This window comes from Staurois parvus, unplaced genomic scaffold, assembly GCF_062004578.1.
Source record: "Staurois parvus isolate SC_StPar_1 unplaced genomic scaffold, SC_StPar_1.0 ptg000177l, whole genome shotgun sequence".
Taxonomy (NCBI): domain Eukaryota; kingdom Metazoa; phylum Chordata; class Amphibia; order Anura; family Ranidae; genus Staurois; species Staurois parvus.
In genome coordinates, this window is record NW_028317973.1 from 3578951 (window position 1) to 3605648 (window position 26698).

A 26698-nucleotide genomic window follows, 5' to 3' on the forward strand; every position below is an offset into this window, starting at 1 on the left:
CTAGAAAAAAATAATTATGTACAAAAATGGAGCACTGGAGCTCACAGTGACCAATCAGAACAGGCCCCATCCATTGGGTAAATCACATACTTAAGAAAGTGAACACAGCTCAACCAGCTCACCATATGATTAAGTAAAAGCAGCTCAACCAGCTCAGAACGAGGTCAGAAGCAGCTCCAAAGGGTCACAGAAGTATCTCAAACGTTTCTTATGCATGCCTAGTGCAACCGAAAGCATGCTGCACTTTCCCCATCCACACAAGTCACAACTATCATACAACCTCAATTCCAAAAAAGTTTGGAGGCTGTGTAAAATCTACATAAAAACAGAATGCAATAATTTGAAAATCTCATAAACCCATACAGGTGTACCTCGGTTTACTAAATTAATGCGTTCTCTGGGACGTTTTGTATTGCAAAAAATTTGTAAACTGAAACACGGTTTCCCATAGGAATGCATTGAAAACCAATTAATCCATTCCGGAGGTCAGAAAAAAGTAAAAAAAGGCACTGTCACTATAGGTCAGTGCCGGTTTTTAACCACTAGCCTACCGGGCACTTATACCCCCTTCCTGCCCAGGCCAATTTCCAGCTTTCAGCGCTGTTGCACTTTGAATGACAATTGCACGGTCATGCAACACTGTACCCAAATGAAATTTTTATCATTTTTTGTGACAGATAGAGCTTTATTTTGGTGGTATTTAATCACCTCTGGGTTTTTTATTTTTTCTTAAACAAACCAAAAACCACTGAGAATTTTGAATAAAAAAAAATGTTTTTTCTTAGTTTTTGTTATAAAATTTTGTAAATAAGTGATTTTTCTCCTTCACTGATGTGTGCTAATGAGGCTGCACTGATGGGCACTGATAGGCTGCACTGATGGACACTGATAGGTGGCACTGATGGGCACTGATGAGGAGGCACTGGTAGGTGGCACTGATGGGCATTGACAGGCATCACTGATGGGCACTGAAAGGCAGAACTCATATATGGCACCGATAGGCTGCACTGATAGGCGACACTGACTGGCACTGATAGGCGGCACTGACTGGCACTGTTAGGTGGCACTGACTGGCACTGATAGGCGGCACTGATAGGCAGCACTGGCGGGCACTGATAGGCAGCACTGATGCACACTGATAGGCGGCACTGACTGGCACTGATAGGCGGCACTGACTGGCATTGATAGGTGGCACTGATAGGTGGCACTGATTGGCATCACTGATAGGTGGCACTGACTGGCACTGATGGGTGACAATGAAAGGCAGCTCAGAAGGGCACTGATATGTGGCATTGATGGGCACTGAAATGTGGCACTGATGTGACACTGATGGGCACTGGCAGGTGGCATGGATGAGAACTGAGAGCTGGCATTGATGGACACTGACAGGTGGTGCTGCTGGGGCTACACAGATCATCAGGGCACACTGATGATCAGTGCTTTGATGATCTATGTACATGTCTCCTCCAAGGAATGCCGATTACCGGCTCTCCTCTCCTCACGAGCTGCCAGCGTGACAGCTCGTGGGGAGAGAAATGCTGATAACCGGCATTTCACTGCTTACATGTGATCAACTGTGATTGGACACAGCTGATCACATGACCGAGCAGACATCTTCGGCTCTTTCCATGGATCGGTGATCCGCTGTGTACGAGAGACACAGCGCACCGCCGATCGTCTCGCTGCGCGCTCCGGGAGCCGCACATGCGCAGTTAGAATGGGAGGATGTCATATGACGTCCTCCCAGAATGAGAGAACCACCTTGCGTCCATCATATTACTATATGGCAGGCGGGAGGTGGTTAAATATAATTACTGGCTTTTTTTTTCCTTAACTATAGCTCAGAGAATCAGCTGTCACTTTCCCCCCAGCTAAAGGAAAGTTTCCCTTTAGTTTATTTCCTCGAGTTAAAAGAAACAATGTTTCCTCTGAGTTTGTTTCCCGAGATAAAAGAAGCAAATATCCTTTAGCTCTGGGGAAAGTGACAGCTAATTCTGTGAGCTATAATAAAGAAAAAAAAAGCTGGCAATTGCATTTAAAAATCAGCACCAACATACACTTCGTATTGTGAAAAAACTCTGTAAAAGATTTGTAAACTGAGGCATTATTTTCAATGTATTTTCCTTCGTAAACCGACAATTACGTTAACCGAGGTATTCGTAAACCGAGGTACACCTATATTTTATTCACAAAAGAAAATAGAAAACAAACGACAATATGCTGTATATACTGGAATTTTTTTTTGTTAATACTAGTAATGGCAGTGATCAACGACTTTTAGTGATAATGCAATCTGACACCAACTGACACTGGGTGGGAACTGACTAAATGACACTGACATCTCCAGTGACACTAATGCAGTGGTCAGTGCTGATGGTAAACACTGTCATTGTACTAATGACACTGACTGGGAAGGGGTTGACATCTAGGAGAAATCAAATAGTTAATTGTGTCTAACAATGTGTACTGTGTGCTACTTTTACTACTAGATGTGAATGTTTCATCTTCCTGCTTTGCAGGGAAAAAAGGACAGCCACATATCTGCTCTCTGTTCAGAGCCCTGTGTTCATAGTAAACACAGGACTCTGAACTGTCATTTGCTAAGCCAACCCTCAAGTCCTGGTCATTGGCCAGAACCTGCTGATATGTTTGTGCTGTAGCAAATGATAGTACAGAAGGGGCGGCAGGCAAGCACATGCGCCCCCTACCCGGGAATGCTAGATCATGTACATGTACGTGATCTGGTGCTGCGGGGCAACTGTCCCTCAGGAAATCTACAGTAGGGGGTCCACAAGCAGTTAATAGAGCTCAAAAAGCTTAAATAGTAAAAGTCCCCTTGATGGAATATCCACTGCCACTGTGTCTTCCCACATGGAAGAAAAATATATTTTAAAAATATTTTAAAAATATTCTTCCCAAATATATTGACATATATTTGAAATACTACAATTTATATTTCAGAATATATAAATATGAAGCAGCACAGTGGCTAAGCAGTTGGCACTTCCACCTGGCAGTACTAGTGTCACCGGTTTGAATCCAAACCATTGCACCACCTGCCTGGAGTTTGCATGTTCTCCCTGTGCCTGTGTGGGCTTCCTCCGGGTACTTCAGTTTCCTCCCACACTCCAAAGATATGCTGGTAAGTTAATTAGATCCTGTCTAAATTGGCCCTAGTATGTATATGTATGAATGTGAGTTTGGGACCTTAGATTGTACACTCCTTGAGGGTTAGGGACTGATGTGAATGAAGAATATATATGTAAAGCGCTGCGTAAATTGATGGCACTATATAAATACCTGAAATAATAATAATAATATTGAAAGATATACACAAAAATAAAGTAAAACCTTTTAGGTAGTTCACCAATTCCATTTTTAATCTCCAGAAACAATGATAATCCTGGCCCAGAAATTGCTTTGGAGAATAAAGATTTGCATTTAAGTATATGGTCCTGATTGCTATACAAACAGAAACATGTAGCTAAACCAATAATATTAATATACTGTATATATATATATATATATATATATAATGCATTTTTATTACAAAATATATGAAACATATTTTTAAAAATACATTTTCAAATATACGGTATATCTTTAAAAATGTATTTAATCTACATTTTTGGAATGCATGGAATGTTACAATGACTTTTTTATATATTAAAAAAAATCTGAAGAATATATTGAAAAAATATATATGTTTTAAAATATTTTTCCTATATTTTGTAATATATATATATATATATATATATATATATATATATTTAATATGTATATATATTACAAAATATAGGAAAAATATTTTTAAAAATATACATTTTTTCAATATATTCTTCAGATTTTTTTTAATATATAAAAAAGTCATTGTAACATTCCATGCATTCCAAAAATGTAGATTAAATACATTTTTAATGACATACCGTATATTTGAAAATGTATTTTTAAAAATATTTTTCATATATTTTGTAATAAAAATGCATTTTATATATATATATATATATATATATATATATATATATATATATATATATATATATATAAATATTAAATTGTAGTATTTCAAATATATGTGAATTTTTAAAATGTATTTCAAATATAATTTTCTTCCATGTGGGTTGTGCTTCTGGTTTTGGTACTGCAAAAAGTACTGTACAGGATTTTCAGCAATCTGGCCACTATAGTTCCTGAATGGTATAAGATGCTAGTTTGTAAGTCAACCTCAAAGAACCTACACTTAATAAAGATATAAATGCACTAACCGATTACCAATAATGATAGATAGCAGATCCAATGTTGGCTGTACATAATAAAGCTATAACTACACTAACCGATTACCAATAGTGATGATAGAATGGCTTTTTAGAAGAGCTGGTCCGATGTTGGCTGTACATAATGGAGCCGCTAATGGAGCCTGTATTCTTGTACAGTTATCACAGACTAAACAAAGGTTGTTTATCCCCTCCTAAAATGTAAATGCTCATCATTGTCACCAACTAATTTCCTGCCCTGAAGGAAGTTGCTGGGTGATTTAGAGAAGCCTCATCTCAGGTGTCGCTATCATACAGCAGCAGCGACCTGCAGAGAGATTGCTAGAAATCCATCTCAGGCCCCCAGGCACTGCCTGCAGTTATCTCAAACAATACCAGACAGTGTCTGCTAGGCTTTTCTGTATAAAAACATCATAAACCACTTCATCCCGAGCTGCCTTCCTAAACAGCATTTTTGTGTATGCATTCCCCCTAGCTTTCCCTGTTATAAAATTGAGCAAGAATCTATTTTACAAAACTTGTGAAAGGATAAGCTGTAATAAAATGAAAAGTGGATTCTGATCCCCAAAAGACAGGTGGATCGATTATTTGCTCCAAAATCCTATATGTATCAGATTTCAGTAAAAGGTAAGCCCATGCAGAACTGATATTGAATGGCATCTATATGGGAACTGCGCACCCAGCTCCAACAACCCTTTTTGCCCAATGCTTTAGCTGTTTTAGATTATCCAGAGTGCAGCTGGAAAAAGAGACATTTGGTTTTTAAAAATCTTCGGATAAAGTGGTGTTAAACCCAAAACAAAAAATGGAATATATCACCACTTACCACTCCTTAGAAGTGGCGGTTTCATTAGTTTTTCTTAGGCTTTTCCCCTCTGCTTTCACCTGGTAATTTGGCCAGTAACACACCTCCTGTATTAGAGTGCCCCCACTCTGGACTAAGGAGCACAAGGTACACCATTGGACAGCAGTATTGTTATTTTTTTTTTGGGGGGGCAGGGTATGTTAAATGAACTAGCAAATTTAGATACACTAACAAATTGAATCCAAACTCCAGCTCACACTGCAGTTACACAAGCAGTAGCATTTTTTTCTTTTTAGAATAAAGGCTTTACATGAGTAAATAAGCTGATCATTGTAAGCACCCATGTCAGTGGTAAATGGTTTGTCTCAACAGTCTTAACCCCTTCACGCCGATGCCTCCCAGCCCCTTAAGGGTTTTCTGACACCTGGAGGTGGGGTTTAGGGTCATGTGACCACCGTGATTGGCTGTCACACCAGTCACATGATTGGGGACGCTGCCACATGTGTTGGGAGCGCGCAGGGTGCGTGTTCACAGCACGTTTGTTTACAAATGGTACGCAAATATGCGGCCGTTCAGTGTCAAGGCCCAGCCGCTGGGATTTGCGTACACTTGGCGTGAAGAGGTTAACACATACCTTTGCAGGAGAGCTTGTTCTGTTGAAAAACAACAGACTTACTAGTCAGATTACCGGGTAAAAATAAAAGATAAAAGGCCTAAATAATTGGAAATAATGAGAAAAGCACATTTAAAGTGTTACTAAACCCACAACAGTAGAACCTGATAGAACAGAGCCTTGGGTGCAAGCTGCACATGCTCAGTTTGGTGTGTATTGCTACAGAGTTTTTTTTTTTCTTGGGAGAGTGCATGTGATCAGCAAAGGACCAATCAGCGCTGTCCAGACAGGTGGTCAGGGGTCCTGCAGTCTTATTGGACAATCAGTGGACAGTGAAAACTCCTCCTACAAGCTGTAACCAGTGCTCAGCTGGACACTGATAAAAGCCACAAGAGTGCTCTAGCTGCTTATGAGAAAAGGTATTTAGCATTTATATTTACTAAAATAATTTAATTTCCATGATCTACTGTGAGAGACCAGACATAGTGAATGTAGGGCCCTGGGTTTAGTAACACTTTAAAAATTAGTAAGCTGCAATATAAAAAAATATTTGCTTTTGGGTTTAATTCAACTTTAAGAAAACAGAATGGACTCATGCATGTTCCCATTTTTTTAATAGTTTTTTTCCCATGGTGTGACCCATGTAATAATTCTACAAATTTGACCACTTTCTGGAAAAGTCAAATTCTTGCCTAGGATTTAAGATGGTGCGCCCATAAATGTGTAAACTGCAGTGCTAGCTGAAATAGAGTTATCACATGAAAACTATAAACAAAGAAGAAGCAGGTTGTAATATATGCAGATTGGAGGAGGTGCCACTGCTAGCATTATTCAGTGCTCTGCTGTGTGCAAGTTCCTGCTATCCACATCTCCGTCCTGTCATCACATAAATAAGAGGCTTTTCAGTGTGCTTCAAATATAAATAAAAGATGGCAAGATAGCAGGGGACTACTACAAAACATCACTGAGTGACAACTGTGAGTCTGCCTGCGGCTGCTGATGTCACGTCCAAGATGGTAGCGCCCAGAAGACGTCTCATGTCAGTTGAATATCATACTATCATCAATAATTACATGGCAATTAAATACACAAAACAAGGTGACATATTCATGTGGAGAGTGCTGCTAATATTAATAGTATGGGGACAGGGTCTCTTTAAAACAAAACTATACTTGTAGTGAAAGTGAAATTCAGGTTCCCTTAGATGGGTATATGTGTGCTCAATTAGAAAAATTAATGAAGAAAATTCATTACCAAAATGGATAAGTATATTTAGATACGTCTCCTTATTTTCCAATAGAAAACTTATTATTCCCTGGCCTGTCCAACTGAAGGCTTGGTAGAAATTTACAGGAGACCAAGTTACCAGTGACCACAAGGATTTGCAAAATGCAGCAGCTTGGCACAAAGGAGGTTATTTACTACAGCTGGAGTGCACAAAATCTGGTGCAGCTCCACACAGAAACCAATCAGCTTCCGGGTTTTATTGTCAAAGCTTAATTGAACAAGCTGAAGTTAGAAGCTGAATGGCTACCATGCACAGCTGCACCAGATTCTGGGTGCACTAGGTTTAATAAATCTCTCCAAAGAGTCAAATGGGGATACAATAGAAAATGTTTAAACCTAACCACAATATACAGTACCTCATACAGGCCTGGACTGGCCATAGGGTGCATCGGGCATTTGCCAGGTGGGTGGGGCCACCTGCATAGGAGGCGTGGCCGGGTGACACATAGAGGTCTCTTTCTTTCTTTCTTTCCCTCCTTTTTTGTTTCCCTCTTTCTATATGTCTCTCTTTCTTTTTCTCTCTCTCTCTCCTGTTTCCCTCCTTTCTTCTTTTTTTCCCCCTCTTTCTTCCCCTCTTTCCTTTCTCTCTCTCTCTCCTTCCTTTCTTTCTTTCCCTCCCTCCTTTCTTTCCCTCCTTCCTTCCTTCTCTCTTACAAAAAAAAAAAAATATATATATATAATAAAATATAAAATTGTAAAAAAGTAAATAAAAATAAAAACCTAACAACACTAATGGCGGAACTACCAGGGTTGCAAAAGTAGCTCTTGAAACCAGGCCCTAGCGTTCCGCTACCAGGCTCCAAGGAAAGGGTCCCTGGGCTTTGAGCTGCTCAGTCCAAAATGGCCAGACCTATTATTCATCCCAGTCCAGGCCTGCACTCATATCAAACCAGGTACATCCTTTATATAGTTGCACATAAATGGCATTGCAGTTTCAATGTCTAGGTAATTTGTACCTCCTTTAAGCTATCATTTTCAAGGTATATTGTGGAAAAACAGTACCTCTCGATCCAATGGTTGTCTTAGCCAGACCACACCACTCTCACTTTGTACAGCAAAAAACTTTTGGGCTTCGTCGCCTACAATTCCAAACACCAGGGCATTTCCATCAGGGTCACGGGCAAGCAGTTGTGTTATTGATGATCCTGTAAGAGAACGTTGTGGATAATTAATCTACTAATCATAGAAAGAATGTAATGGTGCATTCATACTTGTGCATTTGAAGATAAGTGTGGTTTAATTTACAATTGTACGAATATTTGTTGTACTGGTTACCATACTATCACAGTTTTTAATGTGTTATTGGACATTTTAGGTGTACTTTTAGACTCCATTCACACATAGGATATTCTGAATTGCAGGCAGAATTGCCATGACTCTGCCTGTGATGGCAAAACACACGATGGAACCCCAAATGCAGCACAACTGTCATGTGCCAAAATGTGAGTGTAAAATCCCTCTTGGCTCAGGGCCAAAATTTGGTCCCTGAGATTTTTTGGAATGAGAAGTTAATGAGCTGCCATATGTGGTACACACATTTCCGCATAAGAGTCAAGCTAGTAAAATCACAGGTGTGAAACACAAGAGTTGCAGTTGAACACAATCCTATGGCAAGTTAACAGTATAATATTTAATATACATATATATATATATATATATATATATCTCAATGAACACAAGACCAATTTTATAGAACGTTTACTTAGCTCATTACATACAAGTAAGGTTAATAATATAACTTGGATTACAAAAGTTTCAGTTTTACTCAAATTAGTTGATGCAAAAATGAATACACCCCACAGCAAAAACTACTACATCTAGTATTTTGTATGATCTCCACAATTTGTAAGGACAACACCAAGTACTCTAGGCACGGAATGAACAAGTTGGCGACATATTGCAACATCTATCTTTTTTCCATTCTTCAAGAATGACCTCTTTTAGAGCCTGGATGCTGGAGAGTGGTGCTCAACTCACATAGCAATTTTCTTCAACCTTTCTCATTAGAAGACGCTCCTGTCTTGGAGTAAACTTCTGTGGATGGCCTGGAAGTCTCTGTGAGATGGTTGCAGTTCCATCTTTCTTGAAGTTTTGTATCACTTTTGCTACAGTATTCTGACTGATAAGTAAAACTTTGCTGATCTTGTATGCTTCACCTTTCTTGTGTAAAGAAATTATTTTCTTTCTCAGGCCTTGTGACATTTTTCTTCCATGTGGTGCCATTGCTGACAGATGAAATGGGAGGAGGATTTCTTTGTTAAGTAACACCCTTTTATAATCAACTGTCTTCTGGACATCTGCTTAATGAATAATTAGACCCACCTGCAGTCGAATTCTTGTTAATTAGGATTTGTTGTCTAAAATTTAGCTTTGCTCCGAAGACTTTCATTGGGGTATATTCATTTTTGCAACATGGTCTTGAATAAATTTGTTAGAAAAAATACTTTTTTTCTGTGTGCAAATTAACAAATGTTGTTTGCAATCATGGCCCACATTTGAAGATGTGTTTTGTAGTATAGTGTCCCATAGAAAATATTGATTCTGAAAGGCAAGTAAAGCTTTCCTGACAAATTTGTTGGGGTGTACTCATGTATGCTGAGCACTATATGTTTGTGTGTGTGTATATATATATATATATATATATAAATATATATATACACACACACACACACACAGTATCCCACAGACGTGAGTACACCCCTCACATTTTTGTAAATATTTTATTATATCTTTTCATGTGACAACAATGAAAAGATATAATAAAATGTATAGTAGTGAGTGTACAGCTTGTATAACAGTGTCAATTTGCTGCCATTAATGTCTAAACCACTGGCAACAAAAATGAGTATTATTATAACCTATAGAGATTGATTTACTAAACACAAATAGTCTGTGCATTTTGCAAGTGCAGTTGCACTCATTGTCCCCAGAACTTAGTGCATGCGGTGAAGCTCTACTGATTTTCATCATCCAATCATGTGCAAGCAAAAATGCTGTTTTTCTATTTTCCTTGCACCTGATTGGGTATTCTTCACATAGTGAAGCTTTACCACATTCACTAAGCTCTGGGAAAAATTAATGCAACTGCACTTGCAAAGTGCATATTGTATTTGTTTTTAGTATATCAATCCCACAGAGTATATAGCCAAGAAAAGGAACTTTTTCTTTTTCTAGTCTGTTGCCCCTTCAGTTATAATACCATAAGAATGGAGTACAAGATATTAACTTTTTCCCTCCAGTAATAGTCATATAGTGTAACACTCATATGATTTATTAAGCACAAACTTAAAAGATCAAAACTATTAAATACAGAAAGCTTAGAGTTAAAGTGATACACTTTACCGGCTAACGTAAAGCTGATCAAGTTTATTCTCTGTTAAATCACCAAGCTGGCCCAAACAAACTATTCATTGCACACATTGCATTAACAGGTGCGAGTGCTGGGTGTGCAGTATTAACTGTATGTAGCCTCAGCCAAATACAGTGTACAGCTCTGTGTCCTGGTAGTAAAAAGGGGATTTCATGTTTCATGCTGGAACAAAACACAGTTGGTCTGAGCTCTGCTCATTCATTCATAGGAGGCTTTGTACTCTGTGAATGAAAACAAAGTTTCCTCTGATTGGCTGAGACAGAGATCAAGACATCATCCACCTGCCTCTCCACCCCACCAATCAGAGGATGCTTTTCCTTCATTCACAGAATACAAAACTTCCCAAGAATGGCTAAGAGACTGAAATAGGAAGTAGTTGAGGCTACATACAGTAAATATGGTACAGCCAGCAAGCACACCTATTAGGGCAGTCAACAGTTTATTTGGCCCAGACTAGCCGAAACAAAATATTTAAAGGGATATTAAATGGGGAGATCAGCTTAATAGAGCAAGCAGAGCAAGTTTTCTGGAACGTTTAGATCCTCTTGTCGTACTTTACATAAACACACTGGGTTTCAGAAACATATTTGTAAATGTATAAATAGTTACAAGAAGCAGCAATTAAATTATTAGCATTTTTTTAAAATAAGACTGCTGTAAAGGGTTAGGCTATAGAGATAGGAATGAGTTTAGAAGTGTGCGGAAATTAAAGATAGGCGCTAGCCCTTAACAGCAACTATATATATCAATAAAACATGTAATAAATACAGAAGTCCCCAATCACCATGATGTTGTAGAATAAAAGATCAGAAATCTTTAAAACACAAGTAAAGTTCTCCCCCACATGCTCAAATGAATTTCTCACTCACCAGATAACATCGGCCAACAAGGCAGCCAACAAGCATTAATTGTCAATTGCTATGTATAAGATATCAGCCCCTCTGCATGAGAACCCTGAAGCTGCCAGCTCTTGAATATCACGGCCATGTGTTCTCATTCATCCAAAATGGGTTAATAAGAAAGCCCAGAAAAAATCTCCATAGTGTAGTAAATTTAATTGAAAGGAATGATTGAAAAGATATTTATGCATTCATGTGAATCTAGTGCTTATGAGGGCACCAACACAAACAGCTCATTAGGGAGATTCTATCCCTCACAGCCCAGCATGTAACTACAGAGCCGGCATGCATTCCAGGACAACGGATGTGACGACAGAGAAAGGGCCAGATATGTCAGCGGCTCAGTCTTAATGCATTTTGCGCACAGCGCATTCTTGGGAAGCTAAGCTGCCATCATGTTGGAGTCTTAAAGGGAAATTCAACTGTACGTACTGGTCCCCCGCTCCCCATGAGGAATTGATACCTTTGGGGAGCATGCACCCGATTTTGAAAGGTATCTGCTCCCACTTCCGCTGCGATCGCCTAGGCAAAAGTGGAAATTGTCCTCCCCCTCCCTCCCCGTAGTCTTCTGGGACATGTGAAAGGTCCCAGAAGACTACGGAAGCATTCACAAGGTGCAGGGCTACTTGTGCATGTGCAGTGGGCACCGACTGTGAAGCTGCAAGCTGTCACAGCTGGGTACCCACACTTAGGATGCTGGTCGCCGGGGAGTGAGGATGGCCGGTGAAAGTGGCTGCGGACCGTGAGACAGGTGAGTGGCTATTTTTTTAATCAGCAGCTACAGTTTTTGTAGCTGCTGACTTTTATTTTTTGGTAGGTTTGACTGGAGCTCCACTTTAAATATCCATTAATGCATGCTGATTGATCAGAACATTTTTACTCATTATTCTGCTAACTCCGGGGGGCATAAAAAGAAAGATGTCATATCTTATAGTATGTGAACCATGTGCCAGAGCTGATCCCCAATGCTCTGAAAAAAAAAAGGAAACCACCCATGTCCACAGTTAAAAGTGTCTACAATGGGCACGTGAGCATCAGAACTGGACCACAGTGCAATGGAAGAAGGTAGCCTGGTCTGATGAATCACATTTTATTTTACATCATGTGGATGGCTAGGTGCGTGTGTTTTGCTCACCTGGGAAAGAGATGGCATCGGTGATGCTTTGGGCAATGTTCTGCTGGGAAACTTTGGGTCCTGCCATTTGTGTGAATGTTACTTGACATGTACCACCTACATAAACATTGTTGTTGACTAAGTACACTACTCCATGGAAACGGTGTTCCCTGATGGCAGTGGCCTCTTTCGGCAGGATAATGTGCCCTGCCACACTGTAAAAATGGTTCAAGAATGGTTTGAGGAACACACCAAGTTTGAGGTGTTGACGTGGCCCCCAAATTCCCCAAATCTCAATCCAAAAGAGGATCTGTGGGATGTGCTGGAAAAACAAGTCTGATCCATAGAGACCCCATCTTACAACTTGCAGGACTTAAAGGATCTGCTACTGATGGTTTGTTGCCAGAAACCACAGCATACCTTCAGTGGTCCAGTGGAGTTTATATGTTTTCGTAGGCAAAGGGGGACCTACTCAATGTTAGGTGGGTGGTCATAAAGGCATTGCTAATCTGTGTATATGCTCCAAATTGAAGGCTTTTATAGCTCAGAGTTAGAGACCAGGCTATACAGAGGCCTTAAACCCTATGTATTTATATTTCAATCTGTTAATTCAAATATTTCAAGACACAAAATAAAGAAAAGTAAGAGGCATCTCCCTTCTCAGAGGTCAAGAAATGACAACATAATACCAACCAGGATTAGGTAAGTGCCACAAAGGTAATAGGTAGCATTCCCATACAGAAAATGACATACAGCAACAAAATGTGTTAATCTAGAAGCAATTCAATTTTGCTCGATAGCTGATAACCGTGCTAGAAGAAAAACAATTTTGTTTGTTCTGGCTAATTTGTCTTTGAAGGGTTCTGAAGACCCAAGACAACTGGTATCTGATAGTATTGCCATTTTACAAGTCTCAGTGCTCAGTCCTCAGAAGTCTGATATATAATCCTTTAGTAAACAATGACCTTGTTGGAGTAAGATTTACCAGTGCCAACAGATTGAGACTCATCAAAAAATGAATGGTATGGCCCTACACAGGAAGACAATAGTGGGTTTAGAATTTCAGATAGTGGCCTTGTAACAGTGAAGCAAGATCACAACTCCCACAACTTTAGGCTCTTCTTTAGAGAAAATATAAATGGCAGTTCTGACAAAAGATTCTATGACATGAGAATCTTTGGTGAAAGGAGGCAGGAATGTCAGTGTCAGAGACACTAGGATTAAGCCCATTGGGTCAAACACACGATCTGGCAACAATAAAGCTTGTTGCAGTTAAAAAAAAGCACAGTGGAATGTATTTGTATGCCAGAGTGCAAAGACCCTTTGACAGCCTTGGAATGAACACATTTAATGATTTTCCTACTGTATAAAGCCCCCGTGCCACTAAAACAATACAGCAGTAAGCCTCCAATTTCTTGCAGTCTTCTAAAATAGGAGCACCTCAATTCAGCAGCTATGTTTACTTGATACTATAAGGACAAGCACCAGAAGAAAATGTGAGCTTTCCTGGGGAACCTCTATAAAAGTCCCCAGTATTCCCTAGAGTACATGCTTCACAGTGCACCGAGTTGCAACCCTCCCAGGCTCTCCCCATCGTTAAGAAAATTAGTCCTCATGTACACTGGATGTTTTTACAGCTGCTGTTTTTGGCTTTTGAAATTTTTTTCTACAGACAGTAAACTCCTCAACAAGTTTTCCTATGTGTCCATGCTCACATAGACTGCAATCAGCGTTTTTTGGTAGGGGCGTTTTTTGGCTGGAAAAAAACCCAGAACTAGTGGGTTTCTAGAGGAGTTTTTTAGCTGTTAAAATGCTCTAACGCTGAAAAACGTGGCAAAACACGGTAAAACGCAGTAAATTGTGGCAAACCGGCTTTTTGACTTTTTGAAGCAAAAAAAAATGTTTTTTTGGTTTAAAAACCGCCAAAAACCAAATGCGAACAAATGTGGCAAAACGCAGCTAAACGCCAATACAAAAATGCTAAATAAGGCTGAAAAACTCTCGTTTTGAACACGACTTTACACAGCTATTGTTACCAGCATTATTAAAATGCCCAGTGTGCATGGAGCCTTACAACGCAGAAGGGTGAATTAGGGAGCAACATGGAACCTGGCTCAGAGGACAAAGTGCAAAGATTTCTAATAATCACATTCGGGTCTTGCAGCACTACCACAATCCATTGATTAGTGATAGCATGTTTGAAAACTCTATATAATCTTTTAGGAAAATATTATGTAGGAGAATAATTGCTTGAATCATGGTTTGAACTCTTTTCAGTTGTAATAGAAACAGCCAGATGATAGCACTTTTCTTGCATTTGAAAAAAGTTTGAAGAAATTTGTAGATGCTTAGCTTAACTGACTGGTAACACATTCCCTTTTCCTTGTTTCAGGCACATTCATAGAAGGTAACTCTACAGAAAATGAGAATCTCGAGAATACAGCTGGAGAATGGCATTTAGCTGTTTGACAATCCTCCTTCAGTTCTGAGTGCAACTCTTTGACCATTTTTCTAATACATGGCCCATTTGCAGAATGCCATAGCTACATCTGCTGGGCACAGATATAATGTTTGTTCGCAGCTGCAATGAGCAGAAAAATTGGGATGTTTCCATTTTCTGTGCCTATTTATTGTGTTACATGCACTCATTCATTTATAAGATGTTTAGCTGAATTTGCTAGCTGAAACACACCAGTATCTTTTAAATATGGTTGAAAACGTATTCGTTGTGCAGTCTTCATCACTGCATAATTAATAATAACCTATTAAAAGTTCCTAATTAACAAGTATGTATTTATACAAAGATGAGTAAATACTGTTCTCAGATGAGCAACCTGCTGGGTGTAATCATTCCCAAAGTATACCTTTAAGCTTCATATAACTTTCTAAACTTCTCGCCATACAAAACACACTGTCAACCAGGGTAAACTGTGGTTAAAATGCCTTCAACATGGAATTAGGGTGTTTATTAACTATCCTATGGCTGGAAAAATAGAGGATTACTCTAGGTAAAAGTGTATTTCAACTTGTAAATAGTTCCCCAAAACTATAATATCTGTACACAAATGTCTTCTAGATAGCCACCATGTGTATGGGAGTTCAATGATTAATGTAGATGAGCTGCACAGAATTTTTATTAAAAACCTCAGAGCAGGTACTGTATACTATACTGACATGCATCCCTAAGGCCGACTACAGGCACATTGAAATTCGGCAGCAAGTGGCTGAATTTCGATCCATCAATGGGCAGGCTGCTTGTGCCGAAGTTGATCAGTTACCAGTCAGTTAAGCTAAGCATGTCAAGAAGAAACACATGAAGGTCCTGGAGTGGCCTAGCCAGTCTCCAGACCTTAATCTGATTGAAAATCTGTGGAGGGAGATGAAAGTTCGAGTTGCCAAATGTCAGCCACCAAACCTTAATGACTTGGAGAAGATCTGCCAAGAGGAGTGGGCCAAAATCCCTCCTGCGATGTGTGCAAACCTGGTGGCCAACTACAGGAAATGTCTGACCTCTGTGATTGCCAACAAGGGATTTGCCACCAAGTTCTAAGTCATGTTTTGTGAAAAGGATCAAATACTTATTTCCCTCATGAACATGCAAATCAGTGCATAATTTGTTAGACATGCATTTCTTTTGAATTTTTTTGTTGCTATTCTGTCTCTCAGTGTTACAATACACCTACCATCCGATTTTTAGACTGATCATTTCTTTGTGGGTGGGCAAACATTCAAAATCAGGAGGGGATCAAATAATTATTTCATTCACTGTAAGTGTTGTATCCAGCTTTCATTTTTGTGATCCTAAAGTATCATTCCTTCCTTTCATTGATATAACCTAAAGCTGAACTCCAGGTATAATTCTTTATTGCATACTTACATTAGTCCAGCTTGGGCCAATGTTAGTATGCATATCTCATACTTAAACAGTGCAGAGGAAGCAGACAACCACTGTAGAAGTCGGCATCACTAGATATAGTCACGATCTTCTGGACCCCACTCAGATTCTGTGCAGGCAGTATCCACTCTGCATAGTGACCACACTTAAGTTTTTGTATAGGATTTCTTTGGGTTTTTTTGAATATTCAATCACATACACTGGTGATCACTACAAATAGAAACCACATTTTCTCCCACCTCATCATCAGACAGTCGATCCATATTTGACAGTACTAAAATATGATCTACTCTGGTTGGCTTTTTACTGTTTAGAGAAACCCCTTTCAATGCCTTCAACATATCTCTGCTCCTGCTTGTAGGCTTAGTTTGAAAATTCCAGTTATTGTCCGGCATGTTGAAGTCACCCATAATTAAAACTTTTCCATTCATTGTCATTTGAGTTATCTTGTCAATCAACAGGTTATTATTAGAGTTGAGCTTGTGTTGGTCCAAACCCAAATGTCAGCTGTCATTTCAGGATCAATGAGCTGCAGGCATGAAATACAATATTAGTTCAATGATGTCATGAGCATCCCTGTCCCTTTGTGTATGTCAGCGACAGGGTGGGGAGTCCCTTTTCCATAGCTCATTGGCAGAAGAATGATAGCTGACTTCTAGATTCAAACCCAACCCAGGTCAGACAAACACAAGCTCACCCCTAGCTATCACAATAATCAGACTGTCGTGGGAATCTGCATGCTACACTAATTCCATGGGAAGATCCCTCTCTGGTTTGTGGGCACACCTAGATGGTTTCAAGTAGTTCATTTATTTTTGGAATTTATGTAAGCTCTATGCCAATTTTGTCATAAATGGCAAATCCACATCCCCTTTTACAACTCTGTCTTTCCTGTATAATGCGTACCCTGGTATAGTTATTTCTCAATCATTTGAAGCCCTGAACCATGCTCATGTTATCTCAACAATGCTCAAGACATAAAAGCTGACAGCACAAACACTGTTATCAACTGTTATATTTTTAGTACCAGACTTTTTAATTACATCAACTACCCCTTTATCCAAGTCCTAAGAATACCAAACCCTCGCACTTTTTTTTTTTACCTGCTAAGGACAGAAATGTTCTTTATCAGTTAAATCCATGCCCCTTTTCTTAGTTTAAATGTCCAAAATATTCTTGAATTCCACGATAAGTAGCACAGTACTATTGTGTTAGGGATGCAGACAATTTATTTTGTACAACTCAATATCAGACTACTTGCTATTATCATGACTTAAAACCTGTTGAGTAATGTCAACGTGGTCCATTTCTATAACATCTTCAGCGAGGTCAGTACATTGCAATAGTTTCATTAGCAGAAGTGATTGCCATTGAGCTGCATTACAATGCAAATGTAGTAATGTCATTAAGTCATTATACAGGTATACTAATAATGCAAGTGAAGCCGACTCTTCCACAACACAATACGTGTGGTTCTGCATCAGGTCACAGTCATTTCATTTGTTTTCATATCCCATACAGCTCTGCTTAGCTATCCTTCATTGAACAGTACATGATATTAGGCTGAGTCTTATAGTTTCTCCGTATAACATCCATTTTTCCCCCTTAAGGATTCAGACAGGTCGGTTAAGCGTACTGATTCCTCTAGATAATCTCCATTTATCTTGTCTCTGCTTTCATTCTCTCTTTCCATCAATGCCACAGTTTGCTCTGTTCCTGGCTTGTGAACGGAGTTTGACCTCTAAGAGGTTTTTTTCCCCTCTCCCTACCATTCCTTTAACAATGCAAAGTTGTGCATCAGCGTGGCTGTGATCTCATAACCTGCCAGGCTTTGGCAGGACAAATGCAATTAGCCTCAGAGTAGAAGCCTTGTCAGGAACCTGTGTGTCTCCCAAACCTGACTTTTTTCAGCTAGATTAAATCTGCCCAGGAGTAGCTTGAAAATGACATGATGCTCACGAAGCTCTTGTTCTACAGCAACAATTTACAGGCAGGATCCCTACAGCCTAAACAAAATTTCTGCTTAAGGAAAATATAAAACTAACACAAATAAAGCAAATCACCTTACCAGTTTCTGTTTAAAATGGATAGATTTAAAAGTTTTGAATTCCTAAAATCACAAGTATGTGAAGGTGTACAATATACAGTTAGGTCCATACTGTATATATTTGGACACAAGCACAATTTTCATAATTTTGGCTCTGTATGCCACCAGAATAAATTAAAACAAAACAATCCAAATTAATTTGAAGTGCAGACTTTCAAGGGATTGAACATAAATATCAAGTACAAATTTTAGGAACTGCAACCATTTTTATACACAGTCCCTCCATTTTCAGGGGCTCAAATGTAATTGGACAAATGAATATAATCATAAATAAAATGTTATTTTTTAATACTTTGTTGAGAATTCTTTGCTGGCAATGACTGCCTGAAGTCTGGAACCCATGGACATTACCAAAGACTGGGTTTCCTCCTTTCTGATGCTTTGCCAGGCTCTTACTGCAGCTGTCTTCAGTTGTTTTTTGTTTGTGGGTCTTTCTGCCTTTAGGTTTGCCTTCAGCAAGCAAAATGCATGCTCAGTTGGGTTGAGATCAGGTGTTCGGCCATTGCAGAATGTTCCACTTTTTTCCTTCAAAAGCTCCTGGGTTGCTTTTGCAGTGTGTTTTGGATTATTGTCCATCTGTACTGTGAAGCACTGTCCAATCACCTTTGCTGCATTTGGCTGAATCTGGGCTGACAGTATATCTCTAAACACTGCAGAATTCATCCGGCTGCTTCTGTCTTCTGTCACATCATCAATAAACACCAATGACCCAGTGGGAAGCCATGCATGCCCATGCCATCACACTGCCTCCACCATGTTTCACAGATGACGTTGTGCGTTTTGAATCATAAGCTGTTCCAAGTCTTCTCCACACTTGTTTCTTCCCGTCATTCTGGTACAGATTAATCTTAGTTTCATCCATCCAACGGATGCTTTTCCAGAACTGGTCTGGCTTTTTTAGAGGTTTTTTGGCAAATCTAATCTGGCTTTTCTATTCTTCAGGCTTATGAATGGTTTGCACCTTGCGATGCATGCTCTGTATTTGCTCTCGAGAAGTCTTCTCTTGATTGTAGACATTGATAATGATATGCCCACCTCCTGGAGAGTGTCTTTCACTTGTCTGGATGTTGTGAATGGGTTTTCTTTACCATAGAGAGGATCCTGCGATCATCCACCACTTTTGTCTTCTATGGACGTCCATGCCTTTTTATGTTGCTGAGCTCACCAGTGTGTTCTTCTTTCCTCAGAATGTACCAAGGTGTTGATTTGGCCACTCCTAATGTTGCTGATGGATTTGTTTCATTTTTTAAGCCTCACAATGTCCTGTTTCACTTGCATGGACAGCTCCTTTAACACTGGGTTCACATATATGCGGTGGGGTATATCGCATGTGATTCGCACAGGAACCTCACCGCATTCCTGTGCAAATCACATGCAAATTGTGTGCGGTGCGATTGGAGTCATACATTTTTTGTGGCTCAAATTACACAGCATCCACACCGAAAAGGTGCAGGACCCTTTTTTTGGTCCGCACTAGAATCAAATCGCATGGGTATTCACACCTAAGGGATTCGATTCTGCACATCGCACCGCATTTTGCAGACCGATTTCGGAGTGTTGTTAACTTAACACACACACCCGCAGCGGTTTGCATGAATGGGGTGCAATTGTTATGCGGTGCGGAATTCGCACAGAAAACACTGCAAATTCCATACCGCATCAGTGTGAACCCAGGCTGAACATATGATGTAGGTTCACAGCAATAGATTATAAATGCAAATACCACACTTAGAATAAACTCCAGACCTTTTACCTGCTTAATTGATGAAGAAATAATGAAGGAGTAGCCCACACCTGGTCACGAAACAACTTTTGATTAAATTTTCCAATTACTTTTGGTCCTTTAAAAAAGGGGGGGGGTAGCTAATCTTAAGAGCTGTAATTCGTAAACCCCTCCTCCAATTTGAATGTACATATCCTCAAATTCAACCCATATCCATTATATAACTATAGCGTGAATATGTTTTGGTAAATACCTGAAAAAACTAAAATTGTGCCGGTGTCCAAATATTACAACTGTATACTTTTAAGGAGGAGATTCCCAGATGTGTGTATGTCAGTGACATCATAATAGCATCATGGGCCCCTGGGCAAATAATGTATTGAGGACCCTAGCAGCCTCCATCACAGTGGCCATATACATCAGATTCCCCTATCACAATGCACATATACTGTACATCAGGTGATCCCATCACAGTATCCCCTTACATTAGGTTCCCCAATCACAGTGTCCCCGTACATCACATGTCCCCATCCATCAGGTTTACTATCCCAGTGTGCATTGTGAGATTGGAGTGATTAAATTCAAGCGGTAAGTGCATTTACAATGAGTTGTCCCAGTCCAAAACTGTGTTTTAGGGCATGGCAGCCCACTTTTATTCAAATAAACGGAAAGTTCAAATGTACATCAGTTGCCCACACAGGGGTTTCTTCCACACAATATTCACAAATGATCCCTATGACTAAGTTGGATATGATGAAAGGCGCCATGTCGAGGCTGTGCTGCGTTCGGAAATGATGGAACTGGAAGTGACGCGGGAGCGCCATTGTTTGGGATCCGACGGTGGTGAGAGCACGGTCCTGGTTTCCATCAGTGTTTACACCTTATCACAATATTTCTGGGCTTTTTGACTTGCTTTTAGTCTGTAAGTGGCTGTCTAGTTTTAGTGAATAAAGGAGTTGTTTTGTACTGCACCATTGTGGTATTTTTGCTTTATTTTTGCATGACCACTACACCTGAGAGCGGAATTCTAAGGAGAAGGAGGCTGTCTTTTATTAAAGCGTCTCTATATTAGGAATCTACCAATCTGTGAAGTGCTCTCAGCTAATTCTGGAGAATTGCAGACATGGAGATTGGAGGAGAGGAATAACATCAACATTTATTAATCTTTTTTCAGGAATTATTCTTTGAGAGATTTTACCGAAACATGAGAATGGGGGGCATAGCTATTTGGTTAGTGCATAACCAAAAGGGGGGATGCCATTTTTTTTTTTTACACGTGGTAATTTACTTAGGAGAATTTGAAGATTTGTTTGGTGGATTAGGACTCTTTTGGAGTCCTAATCCACCAAACAAAGCAGTAAGTGCATTTACAATGAGTTGCCCCAGTCCAAAGCTGTGTTTTAGGGCATGGCTGCCCACTTTTAATCAAATAAACAGAAAGTTCACATGTACATCGGTTACCCACACAGAGGTTTCTTCCACATAATATGTATAAAGGAAAATACAGAGCCATCTGGCTCACTTGTTGGCAGCACTGCTGCCTCTCTCACCAGTCCCATGACTATGTTGTCCAGCTCTCCTAGAATGCTTGGCTCTCTAGCCTTTAGTTGCAGTGCCCTGCTGAACGACCCTCCTCTGGCCTATAGATTGGGGTTCTCTTAACACCCCCCCGATAGGAGCCGACCTTACTCCTGGAACTGAGACCTGCTGCCTCTTGGATTTTGGCTGGGGCACCTCTGACCCCTGGGTGAGAAGCTCTGTCTCATGGCTTCTGTCTGGGGCACCTCTGGCCCCTGGTTGAGGCCCTCTGTCTCCTGGCTGGGGCACCCTGACCTCAGGTTGAGACCTTCCATCTCCCACACTGGGAGCGGTCTTCAAACTGACCACAGACCTGAGCTTTCCTTAGACCTGTGTATATAAAAACCCTGCACACCAGGTTGCAGGCATCTGGAAAAACCCAGACACCGGATTGAAAGTTTGATCCAGAATCACAGAATCCAGAGAAAGCCAAAAACACAGCTTTCTCTTCTTAGAAACAGCTATCTGGAACTTCGCATTAAACCTAAATGTCAATCCTGTGTCACATGTTTCTATATTCTCCCAGTGAAAGAGCCTTGCTCTGTCACACTATATACATACGGTGTCCCCATCACAGTGCCCCAATACATCAGGTGTCCCCATCCATCCGGTTTCCCATGCCAGTGCCCAAATACATCAGGCGTCCCCATCACAGTGTCCCCATACATCAGTTTGCCCCAACACAGTGCCCCTATATATCAGGTGCCCCCATCCATCACGTTTCCCATCCCAGTGTCCATATACATCAAGTGTTCCCACACATTAGGCTCCCCCATCATAGTGTCACCATACATCAGGTGTCCCATCACAATGTCCCCATACATCTGGTTACCCCATTCCAGTGTCCCCATGCATCAAGTTCCCCTATCCCAGTAGCACTACATATCAGATTGCCCTATCACAGAGCCCCCATACATCAAGATCCCCCATCCCAGTGTTCCCATACATTAGGTTCCCCCATCACAGTGCCCCCATACACCAGATTCCCCATCACAGTGCCCCCATACATCAGATTTCCCCATTACCAGTGCCCCTATACAACAGGCAGGGCCAGTGCTACCACTAGGAAAACGCAGCCTCCTAGGGCACAGCCACAGCCAGGGCTGTTGATAGGGCAGTACAACCATTCTGCTGTAACAACGAGTGATATTGTCCTAGGCCCCATCAGTTCACCAGAGGGGTCCAGGAGGCAAGGAGCAGAGAGGGACTCTTTTTTTAATTTTGGCCAGAGGTGTCTAAAGTCATGCTGTGTTTTGCAGTGCTGATCAGTGGTGGCTGGCCATGGATGCTCACAGCCTTTCACTGGCGGAGTGATTATCCCTTCCTCTGCTGAGTAGGGCGGAAGGTGAGGCTGTAGTCTGGCGACAGGAGCAGATTCAACAGAGAGGTGGCCGAGGGCACAGACAGCAATGGAAACCTGGTGCACAGGCAAAGCTCACAATTTCGGTTTTCTAAAGCACAGACAGAGATACAGCCATACACTGTATAAAGACCTTCTGTACTGTGTGATAATTATTATGATAATGATGCCAATCACATAAGCACAGTGAGATGATTCCTGTTAGTTCTTATTTACACTTGTGTTTGAGGGAGATTAAAAATGTGCAGATGACCCACACTTTTACTGCCCCCAGCCACTCAACATTATGCTGCATATGCACTACCACCGTAGTATGGCATTAGTGGCTGGGTGTTGTGTAAAACCACTTGTTGCCGTACTATGGTCGCAGTGCCTTTGCAGCATGATGGGGAGTGGTTGGGGGACATTTTTAATGTACCGCAAACACAAGTGTAAATAAGAACTAACAGGAAGCTTCTCCTTGAGTGTGTGTAAATCTGACAGGCTGACTGTCAGGAGGAAATGATCCAATAGCTATGCCGCCTCTAGATCACTTCCACACTCCCCATGTGCCCTGTCATGCTTCCCTGGCTCTGCATTCCCATCAGTGAACCTGGGACCTACATGGTGGTACCACCGGTAGAAGGGAGGGAGATGAGCGAACATCTGTTCACTGATCTCCCCTTCCTGTTAATGACCTGTAAGCAACATGTAAAACGTCACTTTTGGGTCCTGGTGTCACAAAACTGTCTCCTGCAAATTTTAGCCAATCTGTGCCATGCAAGCCATGATGTGTGCAACATCACTTCCTCCCAGCTCCCCAGTGAATCTCTTTGGGGGAGGGGGTGAAAGTAGCTGCTCTTGCCTAGGGTGCAAAATAGTCATGCACTGGCCCCGACAACAGGTTCCTCCATCACACACATATACATCAGGTTACCCCATCACGGTGTCCTAATAATTGTGTTCCCACAGCAGCATTGTCAATCTGAGGAGAGGGTTGTGTTGGATGCACCAGCAGATTTAGATAGACTTAACAAAATAAAGCAAAACTGCATTAAGCAGTTACAGCAACAGTTTTTTTTTACATAAATAAAAGCTGATCATTGTAGTCACCCCTGTCAGTGTTAAATGGTTTGTTTCAACCATCTGACAATATTTGTTGGACAGTTTGGCTTGTTAAAAGAAGGTTGAAATATAATGGACTTAATGGCGGAATCAACAGGTGAAATTGAAGCCCGAAAAACGAATGCAGCCACAATATGTAAGAATTGGTAGGCTGCAATATATTGCAGTTTAGTTTTTGCTTTGTTACCACTTGACAGATAGGAAAATTGGATGGGAGCTGGAGAGACATTCATTCTCACCTGCCCTTGTGTAGTGGCTTTATAGGTGCCACACCCCTATTTGATCAGAAAAAAGCAGAAACCCTAACAGAGAAAAAACTAACGGGGCTTTTCAAGGCACCATGCCATATGAAAGTATAGAGATGCACAACATGGAAACATTAAATAAAATGGAACATATTATAATTTTTATTGAAAAAACCATACAAGTTGTAAGAAAGACAACAGCCAAAATAGGCACATACATAGTAAAGCAACAAAAGAAGCCCCACCAATAACACTAGAGAGATAGATCATCATAAAGTGATCGTCATTCAACAGGTAAAATAACAAAATGTTTTTCCATAAGGTTAGAGAACTGGATAAAAAAACAAGAGATCCGACGCATTTCGTAGGATATGACCCACTTCAGGGATTTAGGAAAAACAAAATAACAGTGCCGATGATGGTACTCTGTACAATAGTAACAGTAGGACTACACTGGGGCTTTTGTTTGGGCAAATATTGCCCCTTTTTTTGTCCACTACTGAGACTTCTGCCTTTTTACCATCTAGGTGTAACCAAGTTTGGGTTTCATCATTAAATTTTGATGGCTGGTTACCACATCCTTACACAATTGGAATGAACATTGGTTTGGCTTTCTGCTATCTATCTGACCAGAGGTACTCTTGGATTGATGGTTCCCTAATAGGACCAGAGGTACTCTTGGACTTGTGGTTTCCTCCCCAGTGTCTGCTGAATGAAGCTTTTTGCTTATATTTTCTACCAATATTGATCTTCATCTAAATAAGGTGCTACTATTGTAAAGAGCACCACCATTGGCACTGTTGTTTTGTTTTTCCTAAATTCCCTGAAGTGGGTCCTATGAAACGCGTTGCATCTCGACTGTTTATCCAGTTCTCTAATTCAACCTTATGGAAAAAGCATTTTGTTATTTTACCTGTTGAATGACGATCAGTTTATGACGATCTATTTCTCTAGTGTTATCAGTGGGGCTTCTGGACTCTTGCTCGTGACGCTTTTGTGTCCCGGACCAGAGCCTTTCCCCATTGGTGCCATTTATAGATTTATATTTTGTTTTTGTTGCTTTACTATGCATGTGCCTATTTTGGCTGTTGTTTTTCTTACTACTTGAGTGTTTTTTTTATAAAAATTATAATAAAACATGTTCCATTTTATCTAATGTTTCCATGTTTTGAATCTCTATACTTTAATATGGTATGGTGCCTTGAAAAGCCCCATTATTTTTTTCTCTGTTAAGGTTTTTGCTTTTTTTTGTTACCACTTGAACTACATCTAAAGCAAGAACATTACTTTTTAGTTTCAACTAAGTCAGGGAATCCCTGTCAGGATTTAACTGCTGTCTGTGTCCAAACTGGAGATATTCTCTCTTTCTATTGCTCCTGGTGACCATTGTCAAGACATTAATTCTAACCATACACCACCCGAATGTTAACGATTCCTACAGAATTGTCTAAAATTGGAGCCATGGTTGGCAAGTTAGCACCATGTGGCTTCACAAAAGTGACTGAGAAAGAAGCCGAGTGCAAAAATGTCAGTGACTCTTATCAGATGGAGTCACAGTTTAGGTATTCAGACAGCTGCAGTACCTGCAATACAAAAGAATACAATACTATGCAATAGCCATCAGTACACATTCCTCCATCCATGTTTATATTGGTGCTTTATACATCCTGTATAATAATAAATCAGATGAAGAAATGTGTGTGTGTATAAGCTAACCTGTGAGGTCAAAATCCTTCACTTTGGAGAAATTTTCTCTACCATCTGGTTGAGTCATCAAAAGAGGGGATGAGAAGTCTCCTCAATGGCACACAAACATCACAGAGGTTTTGACTGCTTCCTACCACATTCAAATATTTGGCCAACTCAGGATTTTACAACCTACATTGCTCAGTTTTGTATATAAAGGTACTCAAGTGCTCATGTTCTTTATAAATCATCTTAATTTTTGGGATATCCAAAAATACATTGCTGAAAATGGGTATCAAAAAGAAATCAATAGGTATCAAGAAGGAGACCTTCTCAGACCATCTTTTCTGAATTTTAGATACTGTAGTAACCTGATCTTATAAAGAAAACCTAACATTTGTATTAAAAAGTTTAAAGCCAACTCCAGAGACAATAGGCTATGAGTTGAATACAATGGGGTTGATTTACTAATGTACAGTTGCTCCAGAGCTTAGCAAATGAGATAAAGCTTCACTTTCCAAAGAATACCCAATCATGTGCAAGGAAAATAAAAAAACAGCATTTTGTTGCACTTGACTGGCTGATATAAGTCAGCAGAGCTTTTGCTCATTTACTATATTCTGGAGCAACTATACTTT

At 40.2% G+C, this 26698-nt stretch overlaps 1 protein-coding gene across 3 annotated transcripts in view; it reads right to left on the reverse strand.

The window, feature by feature from the left end:
• CDH23 (cadherin related 23) overlaps window positions 1-26698 on the reverse strand; it is a 1300862-nt gene that overhangs the window by 923442 nt on the left and 350722 nt on the right. For all 3 annotated transcript variants that reach the window (XM_089677099.1, XM_089677097.1, XM_089677098.1), the window contains exon 4: window positions 7982-8124. In XM_089677099.1, the coding sequence (XP_089533225.1) occupies window positions 7982-8124 (143 nt within the window). The remainder of the gene's footprint in view (window positions 1-7981; window positions 8125-26698) is intronic.